The sequence below is a fragment of the Saccopteryx bilineata genome, chromosome 1 (assembly GCF_036850765.1).
Source record: "Saccopteryx bilineata isolate mSacBil1 chromosome 1, mSacBil1_pri_phased_curated, whole genome shotgun sequence".
NCBI lineage: Eukaryota > Metazoa > Chordata > Mammalia > Chiroptera > Emballonuridae > Saccopteryx > Saccopteryx bilineata.
In genome coordinates this window covers 388,195,776-388,211,953 of record NC_089490.1, presented here as the reverse complement: position 1 = coordinate 388,211,953, position 16,178 = coordinate 388,195,776, and the positions used below count along the sequence as shown (strand labels likewise).

At 53.0% G+C, this 16,178-nt stretch overlaps 1 protein-coding gene across 5 annotated transcripts in view; it reads right to left on the bottom strand.

The window, feature by feature from the left end:
• Positions 1-16,178, bottom strand: part of PRDM11 (PR/SET domain 11) — an 81,745-nt gene that overhangs the window by 10,748 nt on the left and 54,819 nt on the right. For 4 of the 5 annotated variants that reach the window (XM_066251341.1, XM_066251344.1, XM_066251343.1 and 1 more), the window contains exon 5: positions 14,425-14,492. In XM_066251341.1, the coding sequence (XP_066107438.1) occupies positions 14,425-14,492 (68 nt within the window). Of the gene's footprint in view, positions 1-5,988; positions 7,328-10,285; positions 10,708-14,424; positions 14,493-16,178 lie in introns of those variants that run through there. The other variant, XM_066251345.1, reaches the window with a different exon arrangement.

The following is a 16,178-nucleotide window of genomic DNA, read 5'->3' as shown; positions in this document are numbered from 1 at the left end:
TCAACACCAGACAGAAAGGTGATTACAAAACTGACAGATCACCTACTCTCCACGAACTTTTAACCACAGGGGTCCCCAGCTACCTGCACGCCCCTGATGGTGGTGGTAAGGGTGGGGTCCTTGAACAATTTTCAGTATCTCACAAAACCTAGCAGAAATAAACCATGTGACAAGGCTACCCAAGATACCAACTTATAAATACTAAAGATCAAAATCTTTAAAAATAGGGGGTCCAATGGGGACAGAAGGGGAAGGAAGGAGAGGTTAGCAACCCCTGGTTAATCTAAGTTATTTTAAGTTAAGGAAACTGAGGCTTAGAGAGTCTAAGTGACTTGCCTAAGGTCACACAGCTAAAAAATGGGAGATGGAGCTTTGAGGTCTATGCTTTTTCCAGAAGAACTCATGGCTCCCATTGGGCATATAAAGCACCCACTCAGCATGCCCAGACAACCTTTAATGTTCTGTCAAACCCTCCGAATCAACAGCCCTCGCTCCGTCTCACTGAAACGACAGTTCTAAATCAACCTGCCACCTCACTCAGCTCCAAAAGGTGAGGTGACAGAGCATCTGTGGAGAGGTGGAGGTGTATATATCAAACAGGCAAGAGGACATTATTGGGACTTTTAAGGTTCTGTGCTACACCAGCGTCTAGGACATTTGTAATAAAAAATAAACTGCTCCTTATGTGATGACGATTTGTCTCAGAAGTCCAAGAAAAAAACCAAAGTCCATCCAACTGGTACAGTCCAAAACATTACATTTGGAGTATTCTAGGAAAACAATTCACAGGAAAAAAACACACAAATAGATAATGAACCCATGAAAAACATTCAGCATCAGTAATAAGAAATGCAAAGTAGCACACTGTCCCATTGGCACAGCATTTTTTAAGGATACCATCTGGACTGGTAAAGGTGGGGAGAAAACGGTCTCTATACTCATGGGGGTGAGTAAACTGGCACAACCCTTCGGGAAAGAACTGGCAAAATGGATTCAAACAAGTATCTGTGCCCCACATTCATAGCAGCATTATTCACAAACGTCCAAAGGTGGAAGCAACCCAAGTGTCCGTTAGTGGATGAGTCAGATAAACAAAACGTGGTGTATACACACAACGAAATATTACTCAGCCATAAAGAGGAAGGAAGTTCTGACATATGCTGCTACATGAGTGAACCCTTGTGGCATCTGCCAAGTGAAATAAGCCAGTCACAAAATAACAAAGAACCACAGACTGCATTCCTATGAGGTACTTATATGAGCAGTCAAATTCATCGAGACAGAAAGGAGAATGGTGATGGCCTGAGGTCAGGGAGCAGGTCTGGGGGGGGGGGGGCAGGTGATGGGGACTTAGTATTTAATAGGTATAAAGTCTCAGCAGGGGAAGGGGAAAAGAGCTCTGAAGGTGGATGGTGCTGATACTTGCACAACAGTGTGAATGTGCTTAATGCCAACGGACCTAAAAATGGTTAAAATCGTAAATTCTATGTCATGCATATTTTGCCACAATTTTTGAAAAATTTTTTAAAAAGAACAATAACATGCAGACCAAATATACAAACTCTGCACACCCCTATGCTGCCTATATATAATTTGTAATTGTGCAAAAGCAAAAATACCTACGTCTAAGACTAGAGAAATTATTTCATAAGTCACAGTGTCTTCATATAATGGAATGTTACTCATCTAGAGAAAGATATTTTCAAAGGATCTTGCATGACATGAAAAAAAAAAAAAAAGATCCTAATATAATGCAGAGTACACAACAGGTCTGAAAGCTATTTATTCTATGATTCTATCATGCTTTAAAAACAAGCCTTAGGGCTCTGGCTGGGTAGCTCAGTTGGTTAGAGTGTCATACAATATGCCAAGGTTGTGGATTTGATGGATTTGATCCCAGGTCAGGGCATATACGAGAATCAACCAATGAATGTATGAATAAGAGGAACAACAAATCAATGTTTCTCTTGCTCTCTCTCTCTCTCTCTCTCTCTCCCTTGCTCTCTCTCTCTCCCCTTTCCTCTCTCCCTAAAATCAATAAAAGTAAAAATAAATAAATAAAAAGAAGCCTTAGTAAACTACCTGAAGGAAATATATCAAAGTCTTTACGGTGATTATCCATTATAGGTGGGTCTACTTCTTTATAATTTTCTGTACTTTCCAAGGTATCCTTAGTAAGCAATTATAATATTAATGTTACTCCTACTGCCATCCCCTAAAAAAAGAAACGATGTGCAGCGTGGGTGGCAGTGGTGGCGACCATGGCCGCCAGCAGCATTGCAAATCTACATTCGCGGTGCCCCAGGCAAAGCACCTCCGAGCACACCCTGCCCTTTCTCATCTGGACAGTCCCCTGTGCACTGTGCTCTGCTCAGCCCTGGAGGAGGCTGTGACCTTGCGGGGGGGACCGAATAAGGGGGGGGGACAGAGGAGACGATCACTCAAGCCCGGAACAATCCATTGTGGCAACAGGATGTAGCACAGACCCCAGGGGGACAGGAAAAAGGGCACTAGCTTTGGCTGCTCCACCCACTGGAGAGAAGCAAGTCCTGAGCTCCACCGGGCGAGTGTGGAGTGTGCACGATTTGTGGTGCTTAGATCCCCTGAAACTGCTTTTGTCCAGGATCTTAGCCTTAACGCATCTCTATCGTCACCGTCTCATATGAGCATCGGTCTCCCTGAACTGTGGAGACAATACTGTGACCTCTGTGACACCCAGCCATGTTGTTTTTAACAAAGAATTCAGGGAAAAGGAAAAGGGGACCCCTGGCCCAGAGAACTCTTTCCAAATTAATGCTTCCCAGTCTCAACTCTCCAGTTGCAGGAGTCTGCCTTTTCTCCACATCTGAGTTGTCTTCTGAGTGTGCAAAATATTTTCCAGCCCCCAATTTAGCATGAGTCTTGGATCTGACATCCAAAATTAACCAACCTTGCGGTTAGCTTAGAACAGATCGGAGGAAGACCCAAACTTTCCGACTCCCAGATACAGAAGGCAAACTACTCATTCATCTTGTTCTTCACAGGAATCGCTTGCATCATCGAGCACAAAGAAAAAATACAGCCTTCTCTTTTTTCAGTTTCTAAATAGCCATCAAGTTCTAAAGACTAGAATTATTTTTTCCCCTGGCACTCAACTTCAAGAGAAAAAAAGAGATGAGGAACACGTAACTATCAGGGGTTTATTCTAAAGAGCAATTTCTAAAGTCAGAATGTTTAGAGAGATTCAAGTCAATTTCCCTTTCCACCTCCTGATGTCTTCCTACCCAACCATCAATATTTAGGAAGAGAGCCTGAGTCTTCCGTATGGATCACAATGTAGCTTCAAAGACAGATCAGAATTTGTTCAGCCTCTGTAACAACCCATTCCCTGGAAAAGATGTTTATGCTATATGATTTCTGAGGTCAAACTAACAATAGAAGCCAGCTAAATCTCAACATCAACTACTATATCTCAGTCAGGTCTTGCCCTTTTAAGTACTTCACAGTAACACCCATGGCTTAATCCAGTCCCAGAACACTCCTGACCAAACACGACAATCCCTTTATGAAGAACCATGCCTGTCCCATTCCATGGCCGCAGATGAGCAAGAGTCCTCCCTGGAACAAAAGACTTCCAGACAGCGGAAACCTTTCTATTTGCTGAGCCTCCAGGTCACCAGCTTGTGAGAGAGAAGGCACGGAGTATGTCCAAGAGGGGTGGAAAAGATTGCTTTACAAATGTCACTGCTCCTTTGATAGCACTTCAAATTGAAGCCACAGAGTTGGGGACCTTAGAAGCAATCAAGGCGGTGGGTGGTCGTGGTGGTGGAGTGTTCCGGACTGAACCTTTTATGATGAAATTTGATTGTTTTTATTCCAACTTCTCACTGGCTTTGGGTACTGGATAGATGGGCACTAAGACCACACTTCTCAGACCTCACCCACTGTCTCTTATCAAGTGCAACATATTTCCTAGCTGGCTCTGGAAATTACTACCAGTTCTAACTTGGGAGAGAAAATAAGCCATGGGGCTTCCATTGCGTGGGAAGGGACAGATGAAGGCCAGGCTCAGACTCTCCTGCTCAGTAGGCATGTCTCTGATGGCAACGAAGCTGCACTCGTCATGGAGGCAGAAATGGAAAAAGACAGACCAAGGAGAGGTTGGACTCTGTGTTCCCACATGCATTTAGGTCCCTGGGCTGGGAGGGTCTTTGGAGCATGCACCCACCCACCGATGGTCACTCAGCTTCTGACAAAACATCACCCAGATTGCCCTTGGCAAGGCTGGCAGCCTAGGCTCTTACAAGGGACTTCCCTATCTCAGGCTGACATTGGCTGCGCATTCATTTGCATCCACTGGCCTCACTTCACCTTCCTGTTTTGACATCAGCCCGACAATCCCCACTGAAGCCAAGAGAAAGAGACTGCGATCCTTTCCACCCAAAGCTGACCAGTCTTTTTCATCTCTCTGTCCCCTTTGCTTCCAACTTGGCCATTTCCCTCCTCAGGACCAGAGGGTGAGGCCGTCGGTCACTGCTTAGTACCGTGGCCTTGGTGGGAGAGACTCCCAGGCTTGGTCATAAAGTATCTTTACGTCTTCTGGAAATCAGATTATCTTTATTTCATGACCATGCTTTTTGGCCAAGAATGGCAGAGGATGACCTAGACGCCAATGGAACTTTCCAGAAAGAGGATGTGTCCTTGGTCATGGCCTGGGGGTTTTCTGCTTGGGAGAATCTGTGTGACCAGCACTAAGCCAAGGCAATGCACCTGTCAGGAGGCTGCGTCTCTGCTGAGAAGACCCCCCAAGAGGGGCCAGAGGAAGCCGCTTCAGCTCCTTTGAGAAGCCTCAGGTCTAGGTGGGCAGGGCCTTGCCTGTGACAGATCCCGGGTCAGGGGGAAGGCATCCAAAAATACCTCATGCCTCAGAGCTGCGCCCGAGGCACACAGCAGACGGACAGCCCTGACCTGCGAGCCTCCTGCCGGAAACGGTGATTCCCCACCGGGACCACTCACTAACTTCCTTTTGGGGAACAAACAGTAAAATTCACTTAGCAACATCTCACTTTGGATGTGCAGAGAAATTAAATATAGATGAACGGTTTCCTATGTGGACACTCTATCTCCTCCAGCCCTTCGGTCCCTTCCCTTTCCTCCAAGGGCCGTACGGGATGTGAACACAGGGCATCCCGGAACAGCGGGACCCGGGAAATGGCAGGGCGACCAGGACACTGAGCCCCTCTCACCAGCACGCTTTGCCTCGGTCACCTAACCCCTGCTTGGGGGGCCCTTGCGGTTTCCACAGGAAGCGAAGAAAGAGAATACACACCAAAGAAAGATCCTGGAGACTGGGTGTGTTCCGAGTGTGAGATCAATTTCTTTTTATTGCCATCTTAACAAAAATACTTGGGAAGGCAATCTTGGATTCCAGCATCGGAGGGCAGGGCAAGGCCAGGCAATAATCGAGCCATCAGGCTGTCGGACGGGGGAGTGTTCAGTTTGGGGGAACAGGAATCCCCAAAGAACAACAGAATGGGGAGATGGAGCCAGGGCCACGGGGACAAGGCAGCTGCCCTCTATTCTCCCTACAAGGGACAAAGCTGAGTCTGGGTTCAGAAGCAGCACTGTAGGAATGGCCAGGCAGGCACTGGGTATAGCAGTCCTCGCAGCCCCACTGTGGCTCTGGGGGGCAGGCACGGGGGAGTGAAGGGCTGCGGTATGACAGTTTCTGGCAAGGTCAGTCATGGGCCAGGAAGCAAAGAGGACACAGAGCTGAGTTGCGCCCATGTCAGAGCTAAGCTGGCATCTGCCACCCCCCACAAGCCTCCCTACCTCTAAGAACCCGGCTGTCTCTGCACACTCCAAACGGAACATGAAGCTACGGATATGTCTGGCTAACGCGTATGCAGCCCAAGCAAGCAGAGGCAAGGCATGCTGAGCCTGGAACGGACAGGAGCTCTCCTGGGCTTCTGGGCTTTGGGTTCTTGTAGAAGCCAGAAGAAGGTGAAATGCAGATGATGGTGATGGCAATCGTGAGGATACTAGTGCCCAACGGGGCTGCCTCTCGGCTGTTCTGAGACCCCCCTGAGATCGCACACCTGCAGGTGCAGGGAAAGCACCGTGCTCTCCCCAAGAACGCCAGGTAGTCCTCTACTTCCTCCCACCAACGTCCTTCCACGCCTCTCCCCACTCCACAAAAGGCAAGCACAGCAGCTGAGCACACGCACACAGGAGGGCAAGCGGAAGGCCAAGGCAGGGGCTCCGCCCGCTAGGGTCAGAGCCCCGGGGGACGGGGGGCTGGGCTCCACTGGCCCATCCTCAGGCCTCGCCCCCTTCCAGAGCGGCCGAATCAGGACCTGGGAGGCTGATGCAGCAGCCCTGAGGATGGACCGCGGGGTTCGATTCAGGTGCTCCCCACACGTGCTCCCCCCTTTCCTGCAAGGCCTGCTGCCACGGGGTGCAGACCAAGAGGAGGCCGACCCTCCAGGCCAAGCAAGCATCAAGCAGGGAGCTTTTCCTGTGTTTCGAGCATCTGCCAAAGATCAGACAGTAGGGCTGAACACATGCTCTGTTAGAGCATAGGGCGGCCGCCTGCACTCGATGAGGAGAGGACAGTCCCCTCAAAATCCTACAAGGCCCATCAGACCCGGGCCTAAGAGATTGGCCCCCGTCTCAAGGCCAGACAGCCCTCCTCCATTTCTCTTCCTCTCAATGCCATCCTGGCCGGGTCAGAAGTTGTGCTTTCTCTTCTGAGACCTGGTAGTCCGTGCCGGGGCCGGTGCCGGGGCCGGTGCCGGGGCCGGGGCCGGGGCCGGTGCCGGTGCCGGGGCCGGGGCCGGGGCCGGTGCCGGGGCCGGTGCCGGGGGAGCCTCCGTCTGCAGTGTGCAGCCTGTGGGGGCCGGCCCCTCCGGCCCCTGCTGACACGCCTGCACCCTGTCCCGGATCTCCGTCAGCGTCTGGCACATCTGACCAACGCGGCTGCTCAGCTCGGCCATGGCCTGGCTGATGACATGCATGCTGTTTGCCATGTCCCTGTGCACGGTCACCAGCTCCTGGCAGAACTGCTGGAACATCTCAGTCTGCTGAGCGTGGGCATGGAGGAGCTGCCAGTCCAGGCCCGTGCTGGGCGGGCTGGGGTGTGGCCGAGGGTTCCTGCAGGAGGCCTGGGCCTGGGGCGAAGGCCGGGGCCGAGTCTCCGGCTTCGGGCCCACTGTCTCGGATTGGTCTGAAGAGGAGGAGGAGCGGAGCAGGGTGGGCCTGGTCAGGCGGGCCTCTTCTTCCAGTGACCGCTGCAGGGACGCCTGCAGAGACTGCCTCGAGGGCCCAGGTGCTTCCTCGTCTTCATCATCTTGGTGAATAGAAACAAAGAAGGCAAACGATTACAACAGGGAGAAAGGGGGCAGCCCTGGGCTTGGGCCCACCTTCCCCCAAATGACCCTAGCATTCCCCTCCCCTGTCACCACTCAGCTTAGCTCGGCAGGCGGCCACTGTCCACCCCCGCGGAGAAACACCTGCTCCCGCCCCTGCAGTGTGCAGGCCAGGCCCCTCGGGGAGAGGTGTGAGCGTGAGGAGCGCCCAGGTCTCCTGCCTTTCACAGGGACGGCGACAGTCTAGTGTGAGAGAGCCCAGGGCAGGGGGCTTGGGAGGCCCCAGCGTCAGTGACAGCGTGTCAACCCCATCACTAGCTTCATCTGTCTGTGACTCAGTGTCTGAAAAGCAAAGATAATCACTCCTCTGTTTACCTCACAGCCACGGGCGCACCTAGCAGGTTGTAAGAAGGCTACAAAGAGCAGGGCACAAAGGCACCTGGGAAAGATGACAGAGGGACGCTTGCCCGAAGGTACTGTGATGCAGCTCTGACTTACAGCCTCCAGGAGGCCGTTTGTGAACTGCCTGGGGCCACCTTGTGGCCTTGCTGGAATCTGCAACTTAAAGTCACTGGGGGTGGAGGTGAGGATATTGACCAGCTGGAGAAGGGAGGCAAGGGGTGGCGTCAGAACAGACAAGCCCAGAGGGTGCTGAGCAGGACAGCTACCTCTGCAACCAGCCCTGGCGTCCCCCTCGTCCCCCTCAAGGCAGGCGACCTGGACAGATATCGCACTCCTACCCGGGACTGTCTGCTGGCACACAGGCACCATCAGACAGACAGACAGACAGTCACATGGAGAGGCCCAGCCCCCGCACACGCAGGTCTCGGATCTCTTGTGACCAGGCTATAAGCTGATTCCCACGGCAGAAATAAAAAATATACAGGCTGACTCTATGACAGGCACACATGCACTTGAGGGGCTGAATTCAGAACTACCCAGAGGGGAGGTGATGGCAGAAGAGACAGGTTCATCTCGCCCCCAGCGAATGCCTCCCAGGCCCTGGGGTCCCACTTGAACCAGCACAGTAAGAGCCTAGTGCTTCTCCATCTCTCTTGGTGGGGCAGGGTCATCCGTTCTGGCATGGCGGGGTTGGAAGGAGCAGGCAGGGCTGAGGTGATGCTTCTCCCCCCCTTCCAGGGCCTCATTCCATAGAGTCCCTGGCCAAGTGCTGTAACAGCTGGTCGGCGGGTGGGGAGGGGGGAGGGGGCTGGCCCGGCCTGCCGTGGAGGGTCCCGGGCCCCCTGCCCAGCCCGGGTCACATTTGGTAACCTCATTACCTTCACTCTTGGAGAGACAGAGGGATAAACGGGGCAGGATTTAGGGAACGGGCTTCACTGGGTGCTGGGCCCCCTTCTTTTTCTCATAAGTGGGTAGAATTATCCTGAACCTTAGCAGAATATTGATACACAGGAAGCTCGCTGACTCGGGTTTGAGTCCTGATTCTGGGGACACCTCTGTTTCTGGAGCTAAGATGCCTCCTCATCTGGGTAATGAGAAAATTACACTAGATGGTCTCCACGTTCCTTCCCAGTCCTAAAAATCTGAGTCTGGATGGCCACCTGTCAGGAGCCCCAGCCAAACAGGAAATTAGCAGATCCCAATAGCAAGGGGCCTGGGAAGGGAAGACCGGGTCCTTGTGAACCACGTTCCAGGGGGCTGGCCAGGGAGCCAGCCGGCTTCTCAGGGGCCCTCCTGCCCTGCCCCATCTCTCAGAGGCCAGATGGCCTCCAGTTGGGACTGTGGGTTGAGGGTGGAGGTGGGGGGTGGGTGCAGCTCCAGCACAGAAGGGTCTTGACTGCGCCCCCTGCTGGTGAGCCCCCACTAGGAACACACTGGGTACCCGAGCCCCCGGGAGTCCAAGTCTGTCTTGAGACACCAGGGAGGGAGGGAAACAGGGTGCTGAGCAAGAAGAGGGGCCGTGCGGGTGGCACAGACATGCAGGGGCCCCAGTGTGCCCAGACAGGGGGGTCCTAGAGAGAGCCTCAGGGCAGGCAGCAAGAGGCCGAGGGCAGAGAGAAGTGGAAGGCGGCAGCATGGCACAGAAAACAACAAAGAAATAACGACGTTAGGAATCGACAGAGAGAGAGAGCAGATTGATCTTTCTGTGGCCTGGGCCCTGAAGACTTGGCTGGCTTCCTCTCACGCCCCCTCCCCCTCGCCTGCTCCACTGGGCTTCCCTGGCTCCTCTGTTCCTGGAACGTGCCAAGCGCCTTCCTGATGCGGGGCCTTGTACATGCTGTTCTCTGCCTGTGAGGCGCTCCCTCCCGGCCCGGCCCTCCCCTCCGCTGCGCCCCACGCAGACACTGGGCTGGTTAACTCTTACTCACCCTCTGCATCTCGCTTCAACTCTCTCTCCTGGGAGCCTTCCTCGGCCCCTGGTGGAGAGCCTGTCCTACCGCTGCTTGTTTTCAGACAAGCTGCTACATCATTTGTGGGGCCAAACGCACCAGGAAAATGCAGGGCACCTTGTTCAAAAACTGTTACGAGTTTCGGGAAAGGAACAGCAGAGCGTTTTAACCCAGCACGGAGCCCAGGGCCCTGTGTGATGGCACGGGGTCACACGCCCACGAAGTCAGCCCTCAGGACTTCCTGGCCTGGTCCCTTATTACTTTGTTACAAATCTCCTTGTGCAATTATTTACTTCAAGCTTGTCTATTCCCACGAGTCTAGGAACTCCCCAGGAGCGGGGCCGGTGTAGACTTTATACACAACTCTGTCTTCCCAGATCCCAGCACAACTCCTGGCGCAGCGTTCAGGAAACATTCTAAAATGAATGAACGGAAAGGGGTGGAGAAGACAGAGGGGGGACGAGGAGGGAAGAATGGAAAGATGGGCGAGACAGAGAGGGACAGGAGACAGAAGGAGAAGGAGAGTAAGTGGGAAACCGCCAAGGAGGAGGCTGGAAAACCTGGGGAAGGGAGACGGGTGGTACTCACAGCTGGTCGAAGGGCTGTCGGTGCCATCCGTCTCTGCCCTGGGGAAGCCGTGCCCGGAATGGGCCGACAGCAGCGCTGACTCGATGGCCCTCTCGTGGGCAGTGAGCACAATGGTGGGGGCCCGGCCCCTGGCCCCGGGGCCCGACAGGGACTGCTGCATGAAGGCCAGCTTGTCCTTGGTCCTCCGTTTCATGTCATCCCATCTGTGCTTAATGTCCTTGACGGAGCGGGGGACCTGGCTCACGGAGGTGATTTTCCGAGCTATGCCTTCCCAAATCTTGTCCCTGTCGGCATGGGACAGCCGCATGGTCTCCCTCCCAAAGAGAACAGCTTCGTGGTGGGTCACCTCGGTGACCAGAATGTCCAGCTCCTCCTTGGAGAACTTGGGCTTCCGCTTACGCTCGGTCAGGGGTGCCACATTCCTTGGGTTGAATATCCCACAAAGCACAATTGGGTAAATGACCATCAACGTGGGTGGTCCTCAGCTGGGCAGCCTGGAGGCACCTGGGCGCCCTCACCGGCTCACCACTACCACACCCTCCTCCTACCAAGAGGTCCTTCCACTGCTCCTCTGAAGGCAGGAAGCCACACGGCGCACGTGGTGGGAACACAGGACTGGGCCCACCACCTCCCGTCTCAGGCCCTGCCTCACCTCTGACTTGCTGTGCTGGGTAGAGCAGTTCACTTAGCCTCTCCCGGCCCACTCTCCCCGTCTGTCTGGAGAGGGAAGAGCAGCCATGCCAGCCTCGGGGATTCTCACTAAGCGGGGTGGGAGGGCAGCGCAAGGATGTGAGAGACCTTTAAAGCCCTGATCAGGAACAAAGGATGCCTACTGAGGTTGGGATTAGGCCATTGCCTCTATAAATGACTTGGAGGAAGAATAATTAAACAGGGAGACTATTCACAGTGGCCTTCCAAGGCGTGTGGCCTCGCTGGTGAAGCCCAGAATTAGAATACGGTCACAGAGAGTTTATTCTGTCCTGTGGCTCTCTGCTCTGTCCCCTGTCCCCAAGTCCCCACCAAGTCCCCACCTCTGGGTGTGTGCAGGCTCCCCTCCAACTGGAGCGCTGGCTGGCAGCCGCCCCTGTGGGGAGTAGGGTGCCGTGGCTCTCTGACCGCTCACAGGCGGAAGGCAAGGAGCCCATGAGCACCCACCAACTTCCACTTCGACAGAGACCAGGAGTGACCTCAGCTTCCATCTGCATAGAGCAGCAGGGGCCCTGGGCAAGGGGACAGTGTGACCCGTCCCCCTTCTGGCCTGACACCTGCTCTGGCTCTGGAACTCAGAGTTCTGTCTGAGTTCTGTCTACCCTTCAACTAGTGCCAAGATAGGAACCCAGGGAATGGAGGGAGACCTGGGACCTGGGTGACTTCTCTGGCTGCTGCTGAACCTTCAGGGAGAGGCCAGGAGCACAAAGGCCCTCCCACCCCCTCCCACCCCCACCCAGAACACCACTGCCAAGGGGGTGGGAGAGGACGGCACGGCCGGGCCCTGTTCTTAGACAGACCTGGCACTGGAGGCTGAGCCGCTGCAAACCCGTTTCTGTAGAACAAGGGTGGGAGTGTAGTGCCCCCTCCCAGGGCCACGAGGGGGACTGCATGCTGGGATGTCTCAGTCTCCCCACTGTTGGTATTTGGGGCTGAGAAATTCTTTGTTAGTGGGAGAGGGGTGCCCTTGGCAGTATAGGTTTATCGGCATTCTTGGCTTCTGCCCAAGAGAACCTAGTAGCCTCCATCCACCTGTAGAGTTCTGACAGCCAAACGTGCCTGAGGGGACCTGCCAAATACCCCCAGGGGGCAAAACAGCCCCTGGCTGCGGACCACGGGCTTCGTGAACGCAGAGCACCCAGCATAGGGCTGCCACAGAGTCAGCGTTCATCACGTGGGTGCCCATTCTCGGCCCGGACCACCGCTGATTTAAAGAAACTGACTCCATTCGATCCTCTGCAAGGCCCTTGGCTGTGACAGTGCAAGTGATGGTGTCTGCAAATAAGAAAGAGCCGTCCGAATGGCAGCTGCACGCTGAGGGGAAGGTGGGCTCCCAGGATGAACTGGCTCTCCCCTCCAACTACCACCAGGGGGGCATCTCCATGGCAACGAACCTCACCCTCCGCCCTACCCACTACTTAGTCTTTAATGAGGTGAGGGCCCTGCAGCTGTGACTACCCTGGTGTCGCTTGGATCAGAATGAGTCCTGGCGCGGGAACAGGACAGATCCCATGCCAGCAAGATTGCGGCGTTGTTTGCCCCACAACAGGGCTCAGGAAGCCAGGAGTCTGAGCATGAGCAGAAAGAATGCTAGCCCAGAAGTCCAGCTGCTGCCACTGACTGCATGACCTTGCTTTCCTCCGAGCCTCAGTTTACCCCTGAAGCACAGAGATCTGTATACAGCAGTGGTTCTCAACACTAGCGGCGCGTCGGAATGACTACGGAGAGCTTTAGAAAACACCCTGCCCTGGGCTCAATTCCAGCCCAAGCAAGTCACAGTCTCTGGGCTGCCAGACGGATGCTCACTTAGCTCCGATGATGAATTCCCTTCTTTGGAACTGTGGTAAAGCCTTGTCCCCAAGCTGAAAGATCAGAGATGGGTGGAAAAGTGGAACAGAAATCAGCTTATCTGGCCAAAGTTTCTGAAAGTGACAGGGCAGAGGCCTGACACCAGAATGCTCTCAGACACACTCCCCCTCGCTCGCCGGCAGCCGGACCACAGCAACAGAGAACAGCTTGCAGGGGTTTGGGCCCCGCGGCCATCCGATCGCCTGCCCGACACCTGGTCCCCACTCCTGCGTCTTTGCTCACAGTGCCTTCAAACAAGATTCTGGCCCCTTTGAAGGCTCCATTCAAAGGCCCTTCCTCTTTCATCTGGGCTCTTGCAGCACAAGGTCTGTGCCTGCACTCAACAACTGTTTCAGGAAAAGCAACCTCAAGGCGGGAGATGGGAGTCCCAGGAGGGCTGGGAGGCGGGCGCCCGGCATGGGCTCTGACTCCCAGGAGGTGCCCATGTGGGGCAGGAACGGCCTGCGCTGCGCTGAGCACTGAGCGGGCGGAGGGAAGGCAATTAGGAGTGTGGACCGCCCCCCTGGAGCCACTCCCAGGGCATGGCTGAGGCTCTCAGGTGGAAGCACTGAAGCCACAGAGAAGGGGACAAGAGACAATGTCACGGCCTCCCCACCTCAAACCAATTTTCCTCCTTTGCTTAGAAAGCCTCATAGTTTAAATACAGCCAACCTCTCTCAGGAAGTCCCTAACTGCCCTCTCTCCAAGCAAAATCTCTCAGCCCCCAGTCTCCACAAGTCACAGAACTAACTACACAGGCACCAACAGCCCAATCCATGGTGTGGCTGTGCCCTGGGTCCAGCCATCTGAGGCCTCACTATTCCCCCAGCCTGAGTCCAAACCCCCGTCACCAGTCCCAAGTCCCAGAGAGAGGCCACCGAAAAGGCAACAAGGCCCGCCTGATCTCCCACACCTGCCCCCGGACCGCCCCTGGCGGGGCCCCGGCACCCAGCAGACCAGCCGCATAGAACAGAGGGGGCCTTCAGAGTTCCAGCTCGGCTCAGCTGCCTCGGGGCCACCCTGGCCGTCTCCTGCTCTCCCTGGCTGGCCACGAAACTTCTGTCCCAAATACTGGACCACAGGTAAACCGCTCTTGAAAGTACTCATGCCTGGGCTGCAAGCACCCTCGAAAACTGAGCTAGGTTGTGCCGGAAGCCTCCTTCTCCAAGGGGGGCCTTGAAACAACTTCTGTGCCTGCCCTGGGATGAGTCCTGCTCCTCTCCAGCAGGAGTCTGCCCTGTGAGAGGTGACACGGTCCAGGGTGGAGGGACAGTCCCCTGCCTGTGTAGGAATGCTGCCAGGAGCCAGGGGCCTGGGTCTCCAGACACACTGAGAAGTGTGCAGTCTCTAGGGGTCCCTGTCACCCGCCAGTCTGGCCACAGGCCTCCTCCAGCGCCCATCATGGAGGTCTGGAGAAGCGAGAACGCCGCCTAGAACTAGACACATCCCAAACCCTGTAAACAGCAGTCCTGGGCCTCCGGGGGCCTCCACCACTGGGCAGCCTACAGGCCCAGCATGCTCCCTTGATCTCTTTCCAGAGTTCAGGCAAGGCTCCCGGGAAATCAGCAGAGAGCAGGACTCACCTCATCCAGTTGGCTTTAGTCTCGTCCGATCCGTCTATGGACTTGTAGCGGTTGTTCTTGTCCACAATCTGGAAGACAGAGAAGAGAGTCTAGAATGGGCCATTCTAGAGGTGGGGGGTGGAGGGGAGTCTCATATTCTTGGGCTCATCCCCAAACCAGGGACCAGGGCTTGGCCCCATCTGCTACCACACGGACAGATGCTGGCACCGAATGACCAGACAGAAGTGTTTGGAGCGGGCTTCTCCTCTCCCATATCTCCCAAGAGCCTCATGGTTTGGGCTGGGCCCCTTTATTTTCTGTAAAACTGTAATTATTTCATCATCACTCTTGAATCATATTTCAGCTGGGTATAGAATTTTAGGACGATGAGGTTTTATTTCCTTTCCGCGCTTTTGAAGAATGCCAAAAAGACTGCCATGGGCTCTTCAGCAACCTACTGTTAGCCTAAAGTTGTTCTTTTGTGGATGAGCTATGTACACTTTAACACTTCCTCCTTGTTCTTGGTTTTCTGTACTTTCACTACGTGGTTTTGAATTGGAGATTTACTATTTTAAAATTTCCACATTACATAATGAGCACATTATTTGGTGAGAACTTATATTTCTTCTTCAATTCTGAAAAATTCTCAGCTAGTATGCTTTTCTTGATCATTTTTCTCCAGTCTCTTCTTGAAGAATTTCTATTAAACGTATTTGGGAGCAGTTCAATCTGTTCTCCATGTCTTTTAACTACCCTTTTATATATTTTTCTCTTTCTCTTTCTGGGCCATGCTCCGAGAAAATGTCTCAGGACTCTCTTCCAATTCACTAATTCTCTCTTTGACTGTACCCAGTCCAGAGTTTGTCCACCTATAGAGGTTCTTGCTTTCTTTCCTTCCTTTTTTAATGAGTATTTTGAATGAAATGAGTATTTTTCATTCCCAGAATTTTTAACAGATTCTTTTTCCTATCCATCTAATTCTGCCTCTTTACATTTCATATCATGTTCCCCTTTTTTCCTTTTTCTAACAGCTTTATTGAGGTGTTACAGATATAACATGTACCATTTGATAAGTTCTGACAAATATATATGTATCTGTTATGACAATCAAGAAAACAAACATATCCATCACCCCCTAGAGTTTCCTTGTGCCCCCTGTAATCTCTTATTTGCCAGCTGCATATATTTTTGGTGAAGTGTCTGTTGAAATATTTCACCCATTTTTAAAATTGTGTTTTATCTTATTTTTGAATTTTTAAAGTATATTTTGGAATCAAGTCTATCAGATATATGACTTATAAATATTGTCCCCTAGTCTGTGGCTTGTTTATTCATTATTTTAATGATGACTTTCTAAGAGCAGAGGTTTTAAATTTAAAGAGACAAACTTACAAAAACCACTGTCTTGATCTTTTTAGTGGATGTTCTCTTTCCTTTATTTCTTTGAGGCTCCTAAGGCTGTGACTGCTAATTATTCCTCATTATCCCTGCATCCATTGTAACAAAACCCCTTCATTATAACTGGGTACCTGGTTACCAGTAATAACAGAATACACTTTTTTGGTTTCTCCGCTAGCTAAGTGCTGGCCAATAGGATGTAGGTTGAAAGTGCCACATGGCAGATTCCTGAAAACTTTTTCAAAAGACACGGATACATGCCCTTCTACCATCCTGCTGCCTGGAATGCAGATATGATTGCTGGAGCTCTAACTACCAACTTGGACTATGAGGATAACCCCAACATTGAGAGAGTGAGGAGCTGGATCAAGCTTGGT